The 23,499-nt window shown below is 37.3% G+C and overlaps 1 protein-coding gene across 6 annotated transcripts in view; it reads right to left on the bottom strand.

The window, feature by feature from the left end:
• The window catches only part of ITPRID2 (ITPR interacting domain containing 2), a 131,142-nt gene that overhangs the window by 6,262 nt on the left and 101,381 nt on the right, over nt 1-23,499 (bottom strand). For 5 of the 6 annotated variants that reach the window (XM_070508206.1, XM_070508208.1, XM_070508207.1 and 2 more), the window contains 10 exons: nt 22,288-22,496; nt 20,689-21,389; nt 13,861-13,933; nt 9,972-10,060; nt 7,403-8,596; nt 5,257-5,334; nt 5,050-5,177; nt 4,620-4,770; nt 3,211-3,276; nt 2,132-2,596 (listed from right to left, as the gene is read on the bottom strand). In XM_070508206.1, coding sequence (XP_070364307.1) covers nt 2,132-2,596; nt 3,211-3,276; nt 4,620-4,770; nt 5,050-5,177; nt 5,257-5,334; nt 7,403-8,596; nt 9,972-10,060; nt 13,861-13,933; nt 20,689-21,389; nt 22,288-22,496 — 3,154 coding nt within the window. The remainder of the gene's footprint in view (nt 1-2,131; nt 2,597-3,210; nt 3,277-4,619; nt 4,771-5,049; nt 5,178-5,256; nt 5,335-7,402; nt 8,597-9,971; nt 10,061-13,860; nt 13,934-20,688; nt 21,390-22,287; nt 22,497-23,499) is intronic. The other variant, XM_014834060.3, reaches the window with a different exon arrangement.

The following is a 23,499-nucleotide window of genomic DNA, read 5'->3' as shown; positions in this document are numbered from 1 at the left end:
TAAGTTGGTGATTCATGTCATGAAAAGAAATTACATATATGCAATCTCTTCTGTTATAACGCTTGTTTTGAAAAGTGAATTTGTCTCAACATGACTGAGATATTAGGAAACAACTTGACTATAATGTAAATTTCATGTTTGCTTATATGCAATTTCATCCACAAGTAACACTAGGTGAAGGTAGATGATGCATTCAGCTGAACCCAGGAACACAGCACACAAAATGCACACACATTAAACATCTACTAGCTATCTCAGTCCACTGTGTGTTAGCAGCCACAGCTATCCATAGCGGGTACTAAAACCTTCTGCTGGATTTCATATCACCCTCCTCCACCACTTCACAGTAACTCACAAGCTGCAACCCTTCCAAGGCTCAATTCCATAAGCAAATTTCAGGTCTTTTCAAGGCAAAGCACCATATTTATTGCAGTATTTATGTATTTCTTAACCATTTAACGTGCATAAAACTGTGCTATTGTTTTTATTAGGTTTCTATCTTTTTTTTTAATATGTCACGGACAAAGTTTTGAGTGTTATGCTTCTAATCCTATTTTCCCCACAAGTTCTGTGGTTTTTACCACACGAATTTGTATAGCACAACAATTTTTAGGAATGCATATATTACACTACAGCAAAACTGACTGTATTTCTTTTTAATGTACTTCTCAAGCTACTGTCATGAGGCTATAAATGATGGCACTTAATACACATGAACTAATCTCTGGACCCAGAGGATCAATGGCCCATTTGAGGGAAGATTCTGGTCTGCTGCCACCTTTCTTGACCTATGACCACTAGAAATATGTTCTATGTTACTCACAAATTAATTCTAAAAATACATTAGGTTCATATTGCTGAATTTATTGGAAATACGCAGATTAAAAATAGGGCACTGCTGACCTTAATTTCTCTGGCTCATTTTGACCTTTTCCATTTCTAAATTCTCAGTTCTTGAATACATTACACTAAATGCTTTTCTGTGTAATTGTTCAATTGTTTCTTGAGTTAGTCTTGTTTACCTCCCTACTAGCCTTTAAGCTTAAGGATTTCATGTCTTATATGTATGTTTCTTTTATGCTTTACAGAGCAGATACTCATTAAGATACTTACAAAGTGATTTTTGTTTAATGTATAAGATATTCCTCTTTTTAACTAATGGAAGGAATAAAGATCCTTTCTCATCATGGGTTTTAACATCTCAGTTGGAAAGAACTATGGATAATTATGGTTCTTCCTTAGAGCTACTCTTAAGATGAGGGAACAGAACGGAAAAAAACATACTATTCACCACGTGTAATTTTTATCCCATGTAATCTACCGGATTTTGCACCCAAAGACAAAGTGTGATTTGAGAAAAAAAGGAGAAAAATAAAAAGCCATCATAAAAATGTATCTATAGAGATCTCCCTTTTTAAATGATATATATACTATTCCTTATTACCTGATCCTAGCGCCAAAAACAGCTATTTTACTAATTTTCTCAATTAACTTTTGACTTTTGACTACGAATCTTCCTAATTTTTTGCCGTCCTTTTGGTGACCTAGAACCATAGTTAAATGCTTCAGGTTTGCACATTGCCATCATCCAGGATAAACCTTCTTTTCATTCTGCATTTCTATCTTTGAATAACTCATAAAATGTCCACATTTCTCTACTCATTAAACCAAACAGATCAAGTGCTCACTTCGGCAGCACATATACTAAACCAAACAGATCAAATTCTTTATACTTATTGAAATCACACCACCATTTTCTCATGTCATTTGACATTATAAAATGACAGCTTTTAATCCTGGAAGAAATCTAAATTGTAATCCCTCATCTTACAAATGTGGAAACAGAAGTCTAAAGAGTTTGTCACATTTATTTTGAGCCCTACAAATACCTTCTTCATAAGAGTAAATACAGAGAATTAAAATTATTTCACACTGGAGTATGAAATTTGAAGAAATGCTATTACAAATATATCTTAATAGACATCAGCTGGATCAATGGTAGAGTTAATTTAAAAGCACTCTGAAAATTACTGAATACAGTGAATCAAAGGAATATCTTATAATGTTAAAATAAAACCTCCTCCAATACGTATCTACTAATATAAACTAATTAAGCATAGATTTTACTCACCTCCCGTATAACTTGCTGTAACTCATCTTGCTCCACGTTTTTATGCATTTCCTCAGCAGCTGGCATTAATGGGATTTTTCTATGCCCTTCTTCCACTTCAGATTTAGGTCCTATAGCCTCTAAGGCTTCTTCAGCTGCTCCAACTTCCTCGGAACTTTCCACATCTGGAGGCATCTGCACAGAGCCTTTTCTAGAAGGAGCAGTTGGTGTTAAGGCCACTGATGCTCGGAATACTTTCTTTCTCGGTACTAGATGGGTCTTGGGTTTGCCCACTGAGTCACCAGAAGGTACTCCAGTTCTTCTATTAGCATGAGAGGGACCAGAACATACAGAAGATGACTCTGATGTTGCTTGGGAGAAAACAGATTCTGAGCTTTCTCCTGGAGGAATTTCAAATCCCATTTCTCCCAGTCCCAGGCCCAATTCAGACTTCAGATAGGACTGCTCTCGCATCAGTTCAGTGACCTGGAGATCAGAAAAACTGTAAGTCTTCTCTCTTGAAATTAAGATTGGTAGTTAAAAAAAGGTTAAAATCCTAGCTGTGATTCCTGCCAAAAATCACTTAATTTGTAAAGACGTGATTCTAATTAACTCATTTAGTAAACAATTTCCTTTGCAAAAACAGCAAGAAAAACTTAAATTCATAGTGAGATCAAGCCATAAAATGTGTAACTAGAATATATAGTTAGATGAATTTTACTTGTTACCACATGGGAGTCCAAATTACTTGTAAGGAAGAGTCCTAGTGAAAATCAAAATAGTTACAATGCTTTCGCCCCCAAATGAACCAAATTTGTTTAAAATATTTAAAAAATCAGACTTGTTCAAAAAGTAGTCATCTTACAGATCCAAATACCTAAAGGACCCAGAATCAGACTGAAAGCACATTTCCCCTGGAGTATAAATTAAATACTTTTTATGATGCATTACCTCCTTTAGGCCATACAGATAAATCACTACTGCAATTACCGGTTGTCTAGCGGCCTAAAAAAGCCATTTCATGTAGACTAGGAAAATTGTGTGTTTATGAAATGTTCTATCACTCCCTTCCCCAGCGATAGAAAAGGAGAGAGGCTTACTGGTTCCAGTACATTCAGTGGAGAAGGGCATGACAAGTTATCAGCACTTCTACTGCCACACATTCCCTGAAAAAGTAAGAACAATAGATATGTGTGTGTGTATATTTTTTCAAATTGCAAATGTTTCATTATAAAATGAATTGGCTAATTATTGCCCTGAAACATTCCTTTATGTCACAAAGGTCACCCTCAACTATCATGGGATCCTATAAAATGTGTTATTGTGACAGAAGGTGCACAGATGATGTTCTGATTCTCTGCTGTCACCAACACATCTCTCAGAATAATGGATCAAAACTTTTTATGGAAAAATATTCATCGCTGACATAGGATGTTGTATGCTATGCCATAACACATATGTCTCTAGCTACACATACGCATTCTTATTCTACTGATTCTACTCCATACGCGTGCATATATTCGTGTGTGTGTATTCATCTATTTTTAACAAAATCAAATATGTTGTTCAAGTAACAAAGAGAAAAGTTCAAGATGTCAACATTTCAAAGCAATATATTCTAAAACTGCAAAGACAGTATCAAAAATAATACAACTGTTGGCCTGGTGGCACACCAGTTAAGTTCACACATTCCGCTTCTTGGCGGCCCGGGGTTCGCCGGTTCGGATCCCGGGTGTGGACATGGCACCACTTGGCACACCATGCTGTGGTAGGCATCCCGCATATAAAGTAGAGAAAGATGGGCATGGATGTTAGCTCAGGGCCGGTCTTCCTCAGCCAAAAGAGGAGGATTGGCAGTAGTTAGGTCAGGGCTAATCTTCTTCAAGAAAATAAATAAATAAAAAAATAATACAACTGTTGAAGTTCAAATTTCATGGGAGGGAACACTATAATATGAAAAGTGGCATAAAATAAAGAGAAATGGTATTTCTTTTTAGTCTCTTAGTTGTATACATGATTTCTGACCTTACAAAGATCTTGCTTGACTCCTTAAAAAACATAAAGAATGGAAAAGCATTCAAAATAAAGAAAAAGTTTAAGATAAATGGTTATTTATTTGAAGGAAAGAAAGGGGGAAAAAAAAGACTGGGTGAAATATATATTTGTGCTCTTTGCAGTTATATGCAGTGATTAAAATCTAAATTAGTCATACATTAACCCACTATCATTTTTCCTTTAAAACACCCAAACTTTTGTGTTGCTCCTTATTTTCTACTATTAAAAATTATGATTAAAAATTTTCAATGTATTTCTAAATATACTAAATATTTAGGAAAATAATCACAACTTGCACATTCAACTGATTTGAAGGAAAGGCCTCTTAAACATTCTGCATGCTTCTAATGCTATCAAAATGAGTGTTTTTAAATTAAGGTACTTGTCCTAAATGATGTGGAAGACTAGAACGAAACCCTCAGTGAAAAGTACAACAACCCCCACGGCACCGTACCACCAGAGCTGAGGAGCGGAAGGGAGAAGGCACGGGCTGGGCGCACAGCTGGTCCTCCAGGCCCAGCAGGCGCTCCTCCAGCTGCAGTTCCAGGTCCTGAAGTTCCATTCGGACTGCATTTCTCAAACTCTGCAGCTGATCAACTTCATACCTATCGGTATGGTGACAGGCACACAGTTTGAAAACAGCAGTCTGGAGGATTCATATTCACAACTCTCTCACAAGCAATCAGAAGGTATTAAAATTCCAAGTTTCATAAACTAGCACGAGAGCAACTGCAATAGGAGTAATCACTAGGAGAACTCGTCTTTCTTCCTCTACCCTCTCTCACAAATATCCCAAACACTAAAAACCAGATTACAAAAAAGGTCAACAATGCTTTCTGGAACGAAAAATACTAGAGCTACATTAAGACAAAGCGAACTTTTACCTTTCCTCCTCTGTCATGTGATGATAAACCATCGTCTGCTGACGCAGCATTGCCAATTCTAAATCCATCATTTGTGTTCTAAACAAATTCAGGCTCCGCCTCATTACCTGGAGCTCCTGAAAAGTATTCTAAAATACAATATAACAAAATCATACTTCTAAATCGTACAAATTATTTCGTAACACAAAGATTTCAGTAAGAACTTACTTCATAAAGAGGTAGAACAGACGAGTTCTGAGTACGATATGGAGCAGCAGCAAGGTCATGTCCTCTCATCATAGGGTACTTCAAAAGAGTGAAAGTATGGTTACAAACCAAAGCTAAAGTAACTACTTTCAAATTATCTAAGGTGTTAAAAAGGTGGGATTTGGGGCTACATATTTTTCTCTTTGAGACAGACACAAACGAACAAAACACTTCATATTGTAATCAGGAACCAAATAAATCAGTCCCCACTGCTCCCTTTACTCCTCTGTGTCAGGTATAGGAATGAGGAAGAGGCAAAGCACAGGTACAGTTCAAATCTGTGTCTTGCGGGACTTCCCTCTTGCCTTGAGAAAGTAGAAAAACAAAAACGAAACTCAAAAATGTAGAAGCAATAGCAGACGTCACTGAGACTACAGAAAGCATTGACTTGGCTGGAGAGAGCAGCAAGCCATAGTCACACTCATCCTTTAGACATCTGAGCATCTACTATATGTCACTATTTTACATAGTGGAGAAAAGAAGAGAAAAGGCATTCCCAGCCTTCAAGTGTTCTCATAGTGTAAGACGGAAAAGTTAAAAAAAATTATTTTAATATTGGGGTGAGTGGGGGAGTGCTATGATGGAAACACACCAAAATCCAGATTAGATGTGTGAGTGTTCCCAACAGTGGTGATACCTGAGCTAAGTCTTAAAAATGAACAGGGCTTCGTCAGGCAAAGAAAGGCAAAAGTGGGGCATTACAAGTTGAAAAAAAAAAGGGGGGGCATAAGTAAAAACGGATACCTAGGAACGCACAACAATTTAGAGGGCTGCATGCAGTTCAATACAGCTGGAACACAAACACAAGGAGTGAGACTGGAGACACAGGCAGACGCCAGGTCATGAAGAGCATCTGTCTATTGAGTAGGGTGGAGTGAGGGTGGGAAAATTAATTAGCTGAGTAACTGATGGGACATCCAAGAGTAAGACCACATCTAGAGCAGAACAAGCTGGCCGAAAGAGAGAGGTGCACAATGAGGGTGCAGTGGACAGGGCCCTAAGAATCCCCAGTTTCACGTAATTATAGCTGAAAGGGTAAATATCTCACTCATAGACAGATATCTCACTAATTAGAACTCCGTTTTGTAAGGAGGAACCTCCACATGTAAGGACAGACATCCACGTTCTGGTTAGACTGAAAATAATTAGGAGACAATTGTCATGAGGATAAAAATCTATATTTGAAAGAAGGTATATCTTACTATACAACTTAAAAAGTTACAACTTTCATTTTTGCTTTCAAAGTGGCTTGCTGTCTACTATGTCATTATCATAAGAGATCCATTATATACATTCCAGGCCTCCTGACTCCCAGCTCAACACTCTGATCATTACATTACACTGTCATTTTCTTCATTTCCTCAATTGTCTAAACGTAAGTAGTTCAGAGAAAGATTTAGAAAGGAAATGTGAAAGGCAAACCTAAAGACAATTTGCTTATTCTCAAAGTTTTCTGAAATTATTTCCAGCTCACTAAAACATCTGACAGAGAGGACTTTAGAGTGACAAGACACATAGAGGATTTTTATTTGAATTCACACTTTACCTGAGTTTTTCTCTGAGGTAACGGCAGTCTTTGAACCCAGTGGAGGCAGACTAATTCTGTGCCAGAAGAGCAGCATCAGGAGTCAGTAGATGAAGGGAAAGCTTAGTCAGAGAGCTACGAGCAGAACCAGGAGGCCCACGGTGACACAGAAGCCAAGGGGAGGAAAACTTAGAAAGGAAGAGGTGGTGAACACTGTCAAATGGCAGAGAGAAGGAGAGAAAGTACTTGAGGAGGAAGATTCTTAATAACAGGGACAACTTGACTCCGACAAAGACACTGGAGGAGAGGCTACAGAAGGGAAGAAACCGAATGAGCGAAATTTCTTCTCTAGAAGGAAGGGAGACTGTGAGCAGAGAAATTAACCTTATTCGGGATTAGTTACAGCTTTTCCTTTGAGATGGAGGGAAGAGTAGAGGAGGAGCGCAGGCACAGGTAAGTTTAGGCATGTAAGAAAATGAAAGCGAGGTGCTTCATGCCTGCTGGATCTTAGATCCTCTGTGAATCAAGAGGTGCACAGATCAATAAAGAAAAAAGTTAAGAAGGATATACTTTTTCTCATACCTGTGAAAGATTCTGCAGTGAGTTTCTAATATCATGCAACACTCTTCGCAACTGCATTTCGATGGCAGAAGGAGGGTTCGCAGAGCAGGCTCGGTAAGGGTAGGCAGCATGTCTATGTGAGTAGGGACACCCAAAAGGGGAAGTGAAGGCACTACAGGTGGCGCCCGAGATGTTGGGAACACTGTGAGTGCTCAGAGTTCTTGTGTGCTCACACAGGGGCCTTTCCTGCCACTCAGAGTGGACAGAGTGAAGGGAGCAGGTGGACTGGGAAATAGGCGCCGGAGCATACAGTGAGCAAGTGGGAGTCCTTCGAGCATGGCATTCCTCCAACCGGTTCCCCTCGCTCGGAGAGGCTTCTTCTTTCTTCACAGATGATGGAGAGATGAAAATGGTGGATTTAACTAAAGACTGACCATCTGGCTCAGTCACCTCTTTTTCTAACTTCTGTTCCTCTTCAGGTGTGTACTTATAGGTGAAGGAAGGTGGACTGCATCTGGTCTCCTTTCCTGGGGACAACCGAACATTGACAGAGGACACAACCTTCACTGGGTTCAATAAGGTGGTTGGTAAGGACTGAGACCTTCTTAGAGGATAGCCAGCTTTTGCAAATAAGTACCTCTGTTTTAACAGATCTTTCGACTTTATCAAGCTACGCCCTACTCTTTGATTAGACAGACTGCACACCTTCATCTGAGCTCTTTGCAAAGCTGTAGTAACTCTGTCCACAGAAGAGGGAGGCCCAGTTGTATCTTCCGAGCCCTTCTCACTGCATTTAGCTTCAATAGACGCCAACGATTTCAGAATATGGTGCGTGGTATACTGGGCAAATTCACATTCACTGCCTTTATCCACATCACTTTCAGCACTTGCTTCCCTCTGCAGTTCCAACGGCTGTGCTGGAGACAAGTCCTCTTTCGTTTCAGTAATTTCAGTAGCAGGATCCCCTGCACTACCAGTGGACTGTTTATTTCCTTTATTCTCAACAGTCTCACACTGCGGGAAATCCTGGCTATCTGACCTTCTTTTGTCAGCAACTGATGTTGCCTTCTTGCTTCCCTTCTGAAAAGGAATCGGAGACTCCTCCTCTGATTCTTGTGCTATTGGTCTGACATGGTCTTCACCAAATGATGTGACTGTTGTCTCACTGTCACAACTATCAGCACTACTCCCCATGGCTTGCAAGGACTCCTGAACCTGTGAAAGGAAGACAGGAGGAAGGATGGAGAATTCAAATGAGAAATATCATTAACAAAATACCAAACTGATATGATGCTTCTATACTTTTAGGGTCTCCCGCCTCGGATGCTGTTCAAGACTGCTTTTATTGCTCCTGATCAGAAACCCCTCCACTTTCTCACAAAGATTATTCTAGACCTTTACTATTTTCCTTAAATCCTCTTTTCACTACCCATCTCATCTCTTTTTTTTCCAACATGACACTGACTCAGAGAAAATGGACAAAAATTTCTCAACTTTCTTCCCCAACACCTACAAACTTCCCCATACCACTCTCCTCCTCTCCATTCTGAAAGGAAACTATGTCTCTTTTTTCAAAGCTAATCCTTCCAACCAGTGCTTTTGATCACATCCTCTCCAGAACTTGGGTATTTCTGGAGTTTCATCCCAGATTTTCCTGCATCAAGTTCTTTTTCTCTTCCAGTCCCCTCCCTTAAGCTTCTCTAAGTCATTACCCTATGAAAAAGACCAAAAGACCTATCATCCTTCAGCTATCATCCTTATTTGAAAAAACAGTCAACATTCAGATCTTTTCTTCCTTAACCTCAATTTACTCTCCAATCATGCTTTTGCCTCAGTTACTCCATCAGAATTACTCACTCAATTCAGTTTCCAAATAGCCAAATTCTCATCTTTTTACTCTGATGGCCATAGTTCTCCTTTCAAAAGTTTTTCCTCCATCTCCCAGTTTTTCTACCCACGAGATTATTCTCTCGGAGCCTCCTTAGACACTTCTCTTGTCTGTCTATCCCTTAAATGCTACGTTTCTAAAGGCTCTTTTCTGGGTTCTCATTTTCTCGTATTCCAATTTTCTTTAAAATTTGCTTATAAAGTTTTAAACAACTTTCATGTACATTCTATGTACTACAAATACAGACTATAAGCTCCTTGAGGATAAAGATGTGCCTATCTTCTGGGTTATCTAATATACCATACCTTAAAAGTAATATAATACTCAGCAAGCCATGGATCCACACTCAATGTTAGTTATTAAATAAACAATTATTGTAAAATACTGAAAGACAATGATAGTAAAAATAAGAAAAATAACAGAATAGATTAATGATTAAAATAAACTCTCTTCTCTGGTAGTCCAAAAATAAGGGAGTTTTTTTTGTTCTTAAATATTCAGTCAGAGAGAGATAAAGAATTAGTGAAATCTAAAATTTGCAGCCAAATGCTTAGATAACATCTGCATCCCTGGAAAGTTTTATTCTTACAGTCATTTGAAAAATAAAGACTACACAGATTCAGTCTTAAAATGTATAGCTACTGAAAAATCGCCTAAACTGAAGCAGTTAATCACAGTGCCTACTACAATAGAAAGTTTTACCTGAAGATGATTAATGGAGAGAGACTCTGTTGAATCTTCAGCAAAACCACTGCTATCAGAATGCTGACTTGCGGTACGTAATAGATGATCTACCGAAAGAAACACCATCATACAAAACTGCTACATATGACTTCAATGAGGACGGTAAGATTACAGACATATGATTCCCAACAAATAGATGACACACAGCATTGACTCTTTCTTAGAAAAGTAAGTGTTACTTATGCAAAACTGTGGCTTCAAGGCACAGGAGGTAACTTCAATTCATCAAAAACAATCAGAGCTATCACAAATTCTCAGTGTTCAGTTGCTAATTAAGCTTTAATTATAATGTATTTTGGTAAATCCAATTAATGTCTTATTCTTGGAGGACAACTGGTTGAAAAAATCAGTGGCTCTAATAAAAGAGCCCCAAAGTAGACCATTTCCATAATGTAAAGATATAAAGATATTTAGTAGGTGAAATTAGAAGTTTAAATGTAGTGTGTAAAAACTTTTATCTTCCTAATAAGAAAAGAATACAATTAAGGCCAATAAATTAAATAATTTGTATGCAAAGACATACTTAAATGCCTCTGATGTTCCAAATGATGCAAACATTTCTAATTTATGAAACAACTATTTCATAAGAATTGCATGAAACTCAAGTAAGTTCAACCAGTACATAATATTGTTAATCTATAAAAACCCTGTTCATTTTTCACTTCAAAATTCTAATTCCTGGTTAGTATAACCTAAAAAAAATTCTTTTCAGTAAGTGAAAAGGCCAATTGAGCACATAGCAAGCATGGTCACACACCCATCCACACCACAACTGCCACAGGGGAGACACTTTACAAGTGTTACAGTTACTAAGAGAGATGCTTCAAGTCAAGTTCTGCAGAACCTCAAAAGCAACAGGCTAAATAAAGTGTTTACCAAATCCACATTCATTTAAGATTTGAAGGATAGGAAGGAAGAACTTGCTAATATGTTTGAAGAGTCCAAAATCAAAGTCTTTCTGACTTTGAAAACTATTACACTGTAGCCTCAGGTTCAACCTGGAGCAATACGGAATGGAATAATTTTTTCCCCATTAAAAATTTAGAATACTTCTGTAATATTATTTTAAAATGAACAAAACTGGGGGCCAGACTGATGGCAAAGTGATTAAGTTCGCGTGCTCTGCTTTGCCAGCCCGGGGTTCACAGGTTCGGATCCCAGGTGTAGACCTACACGCGGCTCATTGAGCCATGCTGTAGCAGGCATTCCACTTACAAAAGAGAGGAAGATTGGCATAGATGTTAGCTCAGGGCAAATCTTCCTCAAAAACAAAAACAAACCCTGCATAATAAAATATAAGGAATTGATCCATACTCTTGATAAGCCTAGGTAAATTAGAATAATTGTGAAACTAAATTGGAATAAGCTGTTACCATAGATACTAATTATGCATTACATTGACTGAGAAAACGATTAACATCTTATGTCATAGCAGTTATCACCGTAATTATATTTGCATGTCTTTTTTTAAACAAACTAGACTGTGAGTGTTCTGAAGGTAGAAACCTTATTTCTTCTTTGTATCCCAAATACCTAGAGCAAGCTAACAATGAAAAATGTTTGCTGAATGAGTCAATGACGATAACTATCTTCTTAAACCAACAACAAAATTAAGCAGTCAAGCTTAAAGAATTTAGAAGTGAAACTGCCAATCTGGTCGGGCAAAGGGCAGTGGCCAGAGGGCCCAGGACGCCCTGAGCAGCTCTGCTCAGGCTTTCTCTGCAGTGGAGGACAGTTTGTGCCGAGTTCTCCCCTCCTTGGTTAGTCCTGAGCTCACAGAGGTTAGGACAGAGTGTACACACAGGCTTCAGAACAGGTGTGGGCAGTAGAAGAACATGGGAGCCTGGGTTCAAGTCCCTGCTTTACCACTATAAGCAACAGCTTCGCTCCTCAGCAAATCAGGTTAAGTCTCCTATCTATCTCACAGGGCGGCTTCCGGAACTAAGTAGAAAGTAGGTGAAACTAATTGTAAACTGTAATCACAATCGAGGTTCTTTAGTGAGATATTTCAATTTCACAAAGAACACAGTTTGCCAAAGAAAAAGGTGGAACTAAAAGAAACAGACCTCTGTCCTAACTGAAGAGATAAGACATCATTTCTAATTAAAAACTAGGAAGTTAGAGCCAACGCTGAAATGAGAACAAAACAAAATCTGGAAATTTTACTTATCCAGTATCATAAAGAAATAAAAGAGAACACCAGTACACTCTGTTAGGCTAAAGAAAACATTAAATGTCTTCTGTAATACGGAAAATATTGGACTACACTCAACAGTATCTACTGAAGGTTAGCTTGTGACAGGAGTCGAGTTGCTAAACCTCTGTGGGCTTCAGTTTTTAAATCCTAGGACTGGATTTGACAGTAAGATCACCGTAACTTCAAAAGTCCTATTACTAAAGTGTGAAGTATTTTTATATATGTACTACATGCATTTTTTTTTACCAAACTTGTAAAGTAAATAAATTACCAGTGATTCTAATTCTGTAACTACGATTAATCTAAGATGCTTGCATATCACATTATCCAAACCTGACAGGCCACCTTCAAAAATGACTGAAACACTACACCTTGTTCTTTCTCCCTCTCATGTACACACAAAACCATTTTACTTTTAACTTAGAAAAATATGATTCATAAAAATGTTAGCATTTTTACTTATGCCACCAGAAATAAGAGACCTTATTTCAGTAAGAGGAAGAAACCCAGAGGTGAATATAAACCACATTCCGTCCTTCCCACCACAGGAAGCTTACTCTTGAAAGATCTTAAAGTAATTATACTGTTTTTACCCCTTTTGACACAGGGCAAGCTGCTTTTTCCAATGTATCCTTTGTCTCCCTATCTAAAGCAAAGGCCCCTTGATGGCTGTCAACTCTGCCTGACAGCTCAGAAACATACACAGATATTTATGAACTTACAAGGGGAAGAAAATTAAACAGTAAAGTTCTTTTTGTGTCTGCCCAGAACTGTAGTGACCCAATGAGTAGGAACTAGTGTTTCTTAGTACCATATTGCAATCAAAGAAAAGAATATATGCAAATTGTCTCTTATGAAGTCATTTCAGAGATCAGAACACACATGTAATTTGCTATTCTAGGAACATACATATGAATTTTTGCTTAAAAAAAAAACAGGGTGGTTCAGCATGTGTAAAGTTTTAAAAATAAACAGCCCTACCTTCAGTGGTCATTTTAACTTCTTCGTTTCCTCTCTCCTCTCCTCTAAATCTCAAAAGCTTTGTAACTTTAAAGATCAGACATGTTTTTCTCATTGCAAGTTAAAAGTGAAAGGAACGGATTCCAAGGTATTTTGGTCAATAATTAATAATTCAAAGGAAGAATGCTACCTACAGCCACTCACCTTTGATCCATAGTTTGAATTTAATTTAACTAGCTTTAACTACTGCTGAGAGATTGGTGTTTTCTTCTGCCAGAGGCATATTCACATATTATACCTAGGAGCCAGATTTAAATAATGAAAACCCAGAGATGGGCAATACAAGCACACATCTCAATCACAACCATGTAGAAAGTAGCCCTGACCTGTTGCACTATCACTTCCCTACATCCCTTAAGCAGAACTTCAAAATATTTAGAGTACATGGAATTGTGTAACAAGATGATAACAGGATAAGCAAAAATTACAATGACTTATGAGCACATGCTTTCAAGAAGATATAAAAAAATTCTATAACTAAACCATAATGAAGCCTGCAAACCTGTGTTCTTAGTCTTCTTTTTACACTTACAGGTGCTACAAACACTGACAGATAAAAACCCCTTTTCCAAATCAACTGACGACATTTTGGTAATGTGCTGGGGAACTAGTGGGTATGGGTCTACTTACCTCTTTTTGACTTGCTAAGACCCAGCTGGTAAGTGGCTGGAACATGAGGAACTTCTCCCTCCGTACTCTGAACCTAAAGAATAGTTTTAAGTAGTCAAAACTTAAAGGATCTATGGCAAAGAATACCTCTTGACAATCATTTACGAAACAAATCAACTTAACAAAAAAGGTACCAAAGCTTTATATATTTAAAAAATGCAAGACATCTTATCTCAAAATTGTTAAGAATGTCCCACATCTTAATCTTATGATCTATTTTCCAATTAACAATAGGACTGCAAGTTTGTAACTAGCAAAGAAAAATGACTACTTGTATAAACTTCTTCCTTAAAAAACAGTCACCATTAAATGAAAAATAGATCCATAAGAAAAAGTTCTCTAAACGTTGTTAAACTTCCAAGTGTGAGGTCAATCCCAGGAGAAACGCCTGCACACTCACTGTGGCAGACCGACGCACAGTCAAGGCGATTACAAGTCCTGCATCTCTGAAAAATGGCATATCATGCTCCCATTGCAAAGTTTGATAAAACCCCACAAATTTTCAGGTATCAGAAACCACTCATGTGTAAGACTGCTTTGTCCTGACATAAATGTTCTTTTAAGATATAACTTGGGAGTTATAAGTGAAAAAGCAGGTTTCATCACAGAACTAAATTGTTGAAAATCTTAAACATAAATCCTCCCTGAAAACTATGTTCAAAGAAGGTATCAAACCCACAAAAGTTATCTTTATATGCTCTTTTTTTCCCCCATCTGCACAATGATATAATTTAGGAATTTTCAGATTCCTTATTCCTACACCCAACCCCCCCAAATACTCCATCTATTTTAACATAACTAAGTCTATATTAAGATTAAGTATTGGCTAATACTAATTCCCAACACTTTACCCTGTAATGATTAGTACTTAAAATAATAAATGACACCCAAGTAAAGTGAGCAAACTAGTCAAACACACGGGTTTTCAACATTGAACAAATCAGACAGCAAATAGCAAACAGGTTTTAGGTAGTTTTGAGTTACGAATCCATTTAAGAACCAGAAGTATTCCAGAGGAATGAGTGGAATGATGAACATAAAACAAGCTCAAAGGTTAATGATATTATTACCCAATTTAAAATTTGCTCTGATTTGTGATATTTGTCCCACACAGTTTCATGAATCCAAGTTTATGCATCTTTTTAAAACTGAAAGCACACTGGTTATTTAAAACCATCACCTATAAATCACACAGAAAATAGTTTCTAGTATTCTTTGTTATTATTGAAAAATTATAATATTCTTCAAAGCAGCAGACGTAAGTTCAACAGGAAAACCATTGTTTTGTGTGCAAAGAAACAAAATGCATTTTCTTTTTATATTCAACAAAAGGTCTATTATTAGTCTCTATTCAGGCCTACCCTACTTCAAAGAGTTTTCTGTGAAGTAAATATCACACAGACCAAGAAAGTATAACTGAAATCCAAATCTCACTTTAATTATATTCTAGGAATCTCAGCTTAGGCACAGTATTATGATACTCCAAATTATAATCTCTCACTTTAAAATGTAGAATTATCACCTATTCTATGCCTTAGGGTTATAAAATTAGTCACAAAATAACATGACTTTAGTGAATATGTAACCTCAGTACACCATCCTTCAAGATGCTACTCTATGACAAGAAAAAGAAATCTACTCCCTCTCTCCTTTCACTACATACTCCATAAGTAATTGAAAGAAAAAGGCCCTTAAAAAAATAAGCTGGGAGAGTCATATTTTACTAATAAAACTACTGAAGTCAGGATCCTTCCTCCCACTGAGCAAAATCATCAATCACTTACTGAAGACAGAAACAGACCTGCTGTTGATAATAGTTTAAATTTCATAGCTCATTATGTTTTATTATGGGTCACAGTTGTCAAAGGGAAGTAGTCAAATTCAAAATGGGGTGCACCAGGGAAAACTATGACGCAAACACAGAACTTAGACTTCTGTGGCAGGATTTTCCCTGCTCAATGGTTTTAAATCTTCAGTGGAATTCTGATCATTTGCTACAGGTTTCCTTCTACCAAATTAACTATAGCTAAATATTGATAACTGAATTGAGTGATGGGTAATGAGCATTCATTATACCATTTTCTCTAATCTTTGGGTAAGCTTGAGACTTTTCATAAGAAAAATTACAAAAAAACCACCACTAAACCAAATTAATAAAATTGCTTGGTTTCAGTGTTTTGAGGTTTAAAGCTGTACGTAAACAGCTTTAGAGTAACGCACACAATTGAGTTACTTCATTTCAAAAATGTTTTAATAAAACAAAGACTATACCCTTTTGAATCAATATCCTGCTGCCATGGCAGGCACCTACTTTGTTTTCTAACATCTGTCATTTTGTCTTTACTAAGATGTATCTTCTAGGCACCAAACTATTGTATTGCATTCTACAGAGTAGCAATATTTGGAATGTTCTAACTCAGCCCTTCCTCCAAGGTTTAAAGAGAGCTGTACAGCAATTTTTGCTTTTTGGTTTTTTTCGCTGAGGAAGATTTGCCCTGAGCTGACATCTGTGCCAATCTTCCTCTATTTTGTACATGGGTCACAGCCTCAACATGGCTGCCCCTGAGTGGTGTAGGTCCCTGCCCGGGCTGCTGAAGTGGAGTGCACCAAACTTAACCACTAGGCCATGGGGCCAGCCCCTGTATAGCAGTTTAAAAAAAAAATAATCAAGGGGCTGGCCCTGTGACCGAGTGGTTAAGTTCGCGCGCTCCGCTGCAGACGGCCCAGTGTTTCGTTGGTTCGAGTCCCGGGTGCAGACATGGCACTGCTCAACGTGCCACACCGAGGCCGAGTCCCACGTGCCATGCCGAGAAGGACCCAAAACGAAGAATATGCAACTGTGTACCGGGGGGCCTTGGGGAGAAAAAGGAAAAAAATTAAAAAAAATTTATTAAAAAAAAAAATCAAAACTGGAGCTTTACAAATTATAATTCTAATTCTTAATGGCATCTCAAAAAAATTCAAAGGAAAGAATTATTTTTCTAAAGTAGTATGGGGCTGTATATCAGATGACTTGAGTTCTTGTCCAATGTCTGACCCTATCACTCAGTCTGAACTTCACCAAGTTGTATGGTATAGTCAAAAGCAGCAGGTTTGTACAGAGACCCGAATTCAAGTCTTATTTATGCCACTTACTGGCTAAATGGTTTCAGATAATACCTGAGTTATCTGTGATACTTATCTCAGTTTTCTTAACTGCAAAATAAAGATCGAAACTTCCATCTCACAGGTCCTTAGGATGATCAAAGGCGCTTTCAAGTATTTTGGAACAGTAAAGCAGTCAAGATTTACAACCGCTCTCTCTCTGCCATCCTCTGGGAACTCCCTGCATGGACACTTCCTTGCCCCTCCCCCCAGTAAGGCACTGATATCAAAGTGAACATCACATCCCTCAGAAAGATGCTGGAGAACGACTGCTGTCAAGCAACAGCAAATGTTAGAGGGGAAAACGCTTCCTCATCTGTGAAGGGAGAAAACTGGAAATGAATGCAAAGATCTCTTTCTATGCTAGGTTCTGATTCTATAATTAGTGGCAAATTTTCATTTAAAAAAAAACCTTTTCAAGTTTTACTCACACACATACATATACGCAGTTTACTTTTACTGTCAGGTAAATACTTTTTAAAAGTAAACTTAGGGGGTCGGCCCATGCCGAGTGGTTAAGTCCGCACACTCCGCTTCGGCGGCCCAGGGTTTTGTGGGTTCAGATCCTGGGTGTGGACATGGCACCGCTCGTCAGGCCATGCTGAGGTGGTGTCCCACCAGAGGTGCTCACAACTAGAATACACAACTATGTATTGGGGGGCTTTGGGGAGAAGGAAAAAAACAACCAACAAAAAGAAGATTGGCAACAGTTGTTAGCTTAAGTGCCAATCTTTAAGAAAAAAAATTAACTTAGTCATTTAGATAAATATCAAACAAAACTTAATGGTTAATTGGGCTTGGAAGTAACAAACATCAGTGCATTTGTCATGTGTTAAGAGTTCATATCCTACTGTGGATACAATACTTGCCCACAAAACACATACAGTTGAATTTCAAAAGCCCAAGGAACAACTTAACTATCTGTCAAGAATCTGACTGACTTTAGATTACTTTAACTCAGGCTAATATAATAAAAAGAATCCTGAAACTTAATGGCTAAAAATAATAAGGTACATTAGTTAAATCAACAATCAGTGTGAAGACAGGATTACAAATACTAAATCTTCAGAGCTTATAAAATTATGTATACTTCCAATAATATCTATATTTGAATATAAATTCATTTAGAGAGTAAAGAGACAAAGAACAACCTATTTACAGAAATACACAGGTAAAAATTCTCCTTCCTCAACATTTAAGTATGAGGAATTTTTCCCTTAAACCGTAAAGATGAACAATTGCTTATTGAGTAGGATCATTTGGTTAAATGGTGAATCATTCATACTACAAATCTACAGCTCTAGAGAGTTACCGTGATGTATTTATTCAACATAAACCGTTTCAAGAAGAATACAATAATTATTCAGTCAAATCATTTAGAATTAGAAAACTCGAGAGTAGGGTGTTACAACTTTTGACACACTGAAACATTTTAAATAGTCTACAAGACATTTTTTATAAGGCAAACTGACTTTTAACTGAAAATAGTTTCTGGCCTTTTTTTCCTTAAGAAATAGTCACTTTCATTCTCCAAGGCCTGGGTCAGTTTTGTTATCTATTTAAACTTTCTTTACATTTAAATATTGCCCCTCACTGCTCCTGGTGGCTGTCAGATCTTACCTTTGGCCTCAGAGGGCTCAGGCAGCTTCATGCACAGAGCCATGTCTGCACCATTTCTCCTACCTAGCTACCCAAAGCAGCGGGCAGTCAGTTAATCTGAAAACTGGCTAACTGAGAGAGAGAATGTGCTCTAACTTATATTTATTCACTGTTTTTACAGGAAGAAAGTTCCCAACAGGAATCAAACCTCAAGGGAAAGAAGTCCAAAAGAAAAATAGTAGCAATCTATTTTGAATAGGATTTAAAAGTTTGCTTCAAAAAGATTGTTCTCTTCACTTGTCAGTATGCTTCAAATCATGCTTGGGAGAAGAGGAAATTACAGAAACACGTTATTTCCCTTCTTTATCCATTGTTCTACACGCTCTCTTTAAAGTTCCCAAAGGGAGAAAAACACAATTCTAGGAGGTTTTTCTCCATGTTTGAAACATATCTGAAGAACAAGGATTCATTATCCTTAAAATTCCCTACATTTACAATGCAGCTATGGTTGAGCATATATTTTTTGAAAACAAAAACCTTCCATTATTCTTCAACCACCAATGCCCGTAACCTTGTACTTCAAAAAAAGCAATGTTCACTTCAACGTCACATTACTTTCTCCAGGAACTGGTTCCACCAGCAGAGGGAGCAAGAGAACCCCAGTTTATCATTAAATGTTAACTTGCTGCCAAAGCACGCCTAGCACTTTACAATGTTTTAAAGACCTTTTGTTTAAAAGACCTTTTGTTTTAATTAAATTACTCACTTTCCAAACTCATTATAATGAGAAATAAATTAGGAATTTAAATAAGAAAAATATAAAAATATATAAAGAAATTTTAAAAAGCTTACAAAAAGTATAAAATATTTCAAAGCACACTGCTCCTGCTCCCTTTTTATTTCACTTTTCAGTTGAAATTTAAGTATTAAAAGATACATTCAAAGACCACAAAAAAGGTGAATCGCTACATCAGCAATCGAAATTTTGCAGTAAATGAGAAATCTTCATTAATGCGAGAGATACTTAAGAGGACATTTATAGGCAGAATCAATGATCCCATTTCCAATTCCTCAAAATAATGCCACATGATTCTAAAACTGTAAACTATTACTAAAACTTTTCTGTAATAAATTTTGTTTAAAAAGTGCCTATTATATAATTCATAGCCACAACTCTTCAGCAGTATGTATATGCCTCAGTTTCCTCATGTGCAAAACGAGACCACCACCGCCTGCCCCAGAGACTGAGAGAAAAGGACTCCAAGGGCCTAGGACAGGGCCTGCCACAAGGTTCGGCTTCCACCCCAAGCCATATAGCTCCTACTCATGAGTATCAGCTCCCACCATTCGAAAGCAGTTTTGGCTGACCTTCAGCACAACGAATATTTTTATCCTGTCCAATTTGAAATTTATGTAAACTAGCAGGAATATCAGTAGGTTAAAAAGTACAGTAAGCAAACATTGGTCTTCTGGGTTTGCAGAAATCCTGTTCAGCGGCCTTTCAAACCTCCTTCCTCAAGGCTCCCTAACCTCCCCTTCAGGTACATAACTTCATGTTCCTTCCAGTCCCACACCCAGCCTATCCTCAAAGCCTTCTTCACACTTATCCTTTCCACTGAGATACGCAAAGAAAAGCTCACCCAGGGGCACACAGCAGTTCAGTGGCAGAGACAGAACTCAAACCTGTTTGATTTCAGTGCTTGTGTTTTTAACATTGCGGCGTATTGATTTGAATTTAAATACACTCTCTCAGGGCTTTTTCAGGGCACTAAAATCTTAAACTGAGAGAGAAAGGGGGTTAAAGTTCAAGTATCAGCAGCGGATGACAGAGGATTTAGAGGAGCTGATGAAGGCCTCCATTATCTTGACATCACACAGTGCTATGACCACTTCTTGGTTTGTGAAACAAAATCAAAAACCTGAAAAGTCAAAATTAGGATGATCTTTTCTAGTATAAATCTATTAGTCACCTTTCATTTTAAAAACATTTTTTGGCATTTTTTCCCTAATTCACTATTTGCAATAAGACTGTCATTTTTTACCTACCTCTTCCATTTCAAAGGAGTCCTTCTGCTGTGCCATCATATTCCTTATGGACGGGATCGTCAGTGGTGCACATGGCTCTTTTTCAGGTGTGGACACATTGACATTTTTCAGCTCACTGCTATTTTCTAGCTCACTGTGGCCGGACATGTTGAAATCACTCCCTAAATCAGATTCCGTAATACCACATTCCTCACCCAGTTTATTCCCATGACTCTGAGTTTCTTTACTTGCTTCACTTTCACTTTCTTGGTTAAAATTACCGATTGCTTCATCAGAAAGTGGATCAATGTCAGCAATCTCCATCAAACTTGCTGAACCCCCTGACACTTCTTCTTTAACTGTGGCTAACATAGAAGAAGAGTCTTTCTTCTTTACAATTTTTTGAGACTTTTGATCATTTTTATTACCACTTTCTTCCATCACTGAAACATTCAGAATCTTTCCTTTTTCAATTGCTGGAAAAGGAGTAGTACCTTCTCCTTTCTCTGTTTTATCAACACACAAATTTAGTTTTGATAGTGTTTTCATCAAGCGATTTGCAGTGTTACTTCGGGTTAAAGGTGGAGGAGAGTCTGTCTCCTTGTTAGAGGTCACTGAGGACATACTTCCAATTCTCTGCAAGGGAGTCCCAGAGACTTGGGAATACAAAGAAGAAAACGCATTGGCCACAGTAGTAAGCACTTCAATTTGACGAAAACGGCCTACAAAAAGAAAAAAGCATTAATTACATATATATTTATGTTTATATATATACATATACTAAACCATTACTATTGTTCAGAATTCCAATGACTGAACTTAGATCACAAAGATTATGAAACCAAATTTTTTTTCCTTATCTAAGACTTTAAATTTCTCTGTATTTACTGTGGAGAGGGAGGAAGATTTTTCACTCTAAGCACTAGAATTTACAATTTAAAAAAATCAGAAAAAAGCACAAAGCATGATGACAACTTTGAGTAAAACAGAAAGGACTAGCTAAGGATCTACAGCTGTGATTCTGTTTATAGGTCTTGGACTCCATTAAGACTCCTCCAAACGTCCTCCTAATAATGTATACATAAGTACATATTTCAGACCTAATGGGGAATTGGATTTACAGATCTCTTAAAGCTAGTCCAAGGACCACCTAGGGATCTCAGTTTTGGCACTTCTGGTCAACAGAGAAAAATAAGCAAAGATATAATACGAATAAAAATTATAAAATTAGCTATGCTATCTTAGCTTTATGAAAAGCACCCAAAACTGACTGACTTCATTTAACAGTAACAAGGCCCCTCCTATACTTCTTTCCTTCTTGAACAAAAGCAATCTGGAGATAAGTATAAGGTTCTACGAGTAAGTTACACTCTAACAAGTGTTCCTCTACAAGGTAACGCTTAAATAAGTCAAGAATTAGGGAGGAGGGGAAGAATAGGCAAGTTAACTTATATAAAGAGAATAATAAAAATTCAGAATAAGTAAAACAAGTATTGTGTTAACCTTAATAATTAAATTTCCAGTGCTATTTGTAGAAATTAGTAAGTCTTTAAAAATAAGACCATCTTGCTGTGGATGCTACAGTTTTAAAAATAATATGCTGACATTTAAAAACCTTACTTGTTAAAGCATAATTTGGATTTTCTACTTCCATTCGTTGCATTTGAGCGCTCAAAAATACTTTAATATCTATCCCTCTAGCAAATGATGATGAATTAAAAAATCTGGAAGGAATTTTAGAAGCAATATCTGGTTCATCTCGTCCAAATCCAAGATTATAAAGAATTTCTTCAGGATCTTCCTCATAAAGTTCCAACAATTCTGAAACGCTACAAAAAAAGAAAAAAGAAACATCAAGATATAAAGTAAGTTTACAGTCCACATCACATTATAAATGAATTCATATTCCTGCTTTCCTGTGATAAAATCTTTTCCTACAGCTTCTGCTCTCTAAACCATTATTTATTTCAGCATCTTTATACACTATGTTTAAATGTGATAAATAACCCTGAAAAAGGGTCCATGCTCTTTAGCTATTAGTACTGGGAAGAAGAGCTAACCCCCAAGAACACACTCAGTAAGAGATTTATTGATTCCTCACCTTATTTTTTTGGTCATTTTAAGAGATCCCCAGTAAAGTGGCTAAAACAATTAGAGGACAGCTGAGGGAGAATAAGGAATAAGCAGATTAAAGAACAAATGAGAGGGAAAACACACTAGGAACTAGCTGGTAGAACTTTGGTACCAACGGGCATTGTGTGGAACTTGAGCTTTTCTGCTGTCTTTGGCTGTCCCAGAAGAGGCAACACAGGTAACAACCTGATCTCAGAAAGTGAGGGAGGAGCTTACTCTCAACTTTTCTCTAACCACTTCCACTCAGGAAGGAGGAGGAGTAAGGCAAGGAGAGCACAGGTTACACCAAGGTAACTTCCAGCTCTACTTCTACTGGGAATTGACCATTCACTATCCCTTCTCTCTCGGGCCACTGATGATCCACACCGAGTCCCACTGAGGAAAACGGGAATGTGAAGCAGAGAACTTGAACAGAAGAAAACGTCAATTTGTTTCAGAGAAAAAGCTCATATTCCAACACAATAATTTGGATAACAGTTTAAACTGGTTCCACAGGCACATGTTTTGCTTATATTAATATATTATAAAGATCTTTGTTTTAGTATAAAGATAAATTTGCTTAAATATCAAGCTTTAAATTAGAAATTCTGACCTTAGAAATTAAATTAGAAATTCTGATTTTTATGGCAGAGTAACTCAAGAGCCTAACAGAATGGAGGATTTTGGAATAGAAGTCACACCACTATGATATTTCTCTTT

The sequence above is a fragment of the Equus asinus genome, chromosome 4, assembly GCF_041296235.1.
Source record: "Equus asinus isolate D_3611 breed Donkey chromosome 4, EquAss-T2T_v2, whole genome shotgun sequence".
NCBI classification, from domain to species: Eukaryota; Metazoa; Chordata; class Mammalia; order Perissodactyla; family Equidae; genus Equus; species Equus asinus.
The sequence above is the reverse complement of the archived record's forward strand: the minus strand, read 5'-3'. Positions and strand labels throughout refer to the sequence as shown.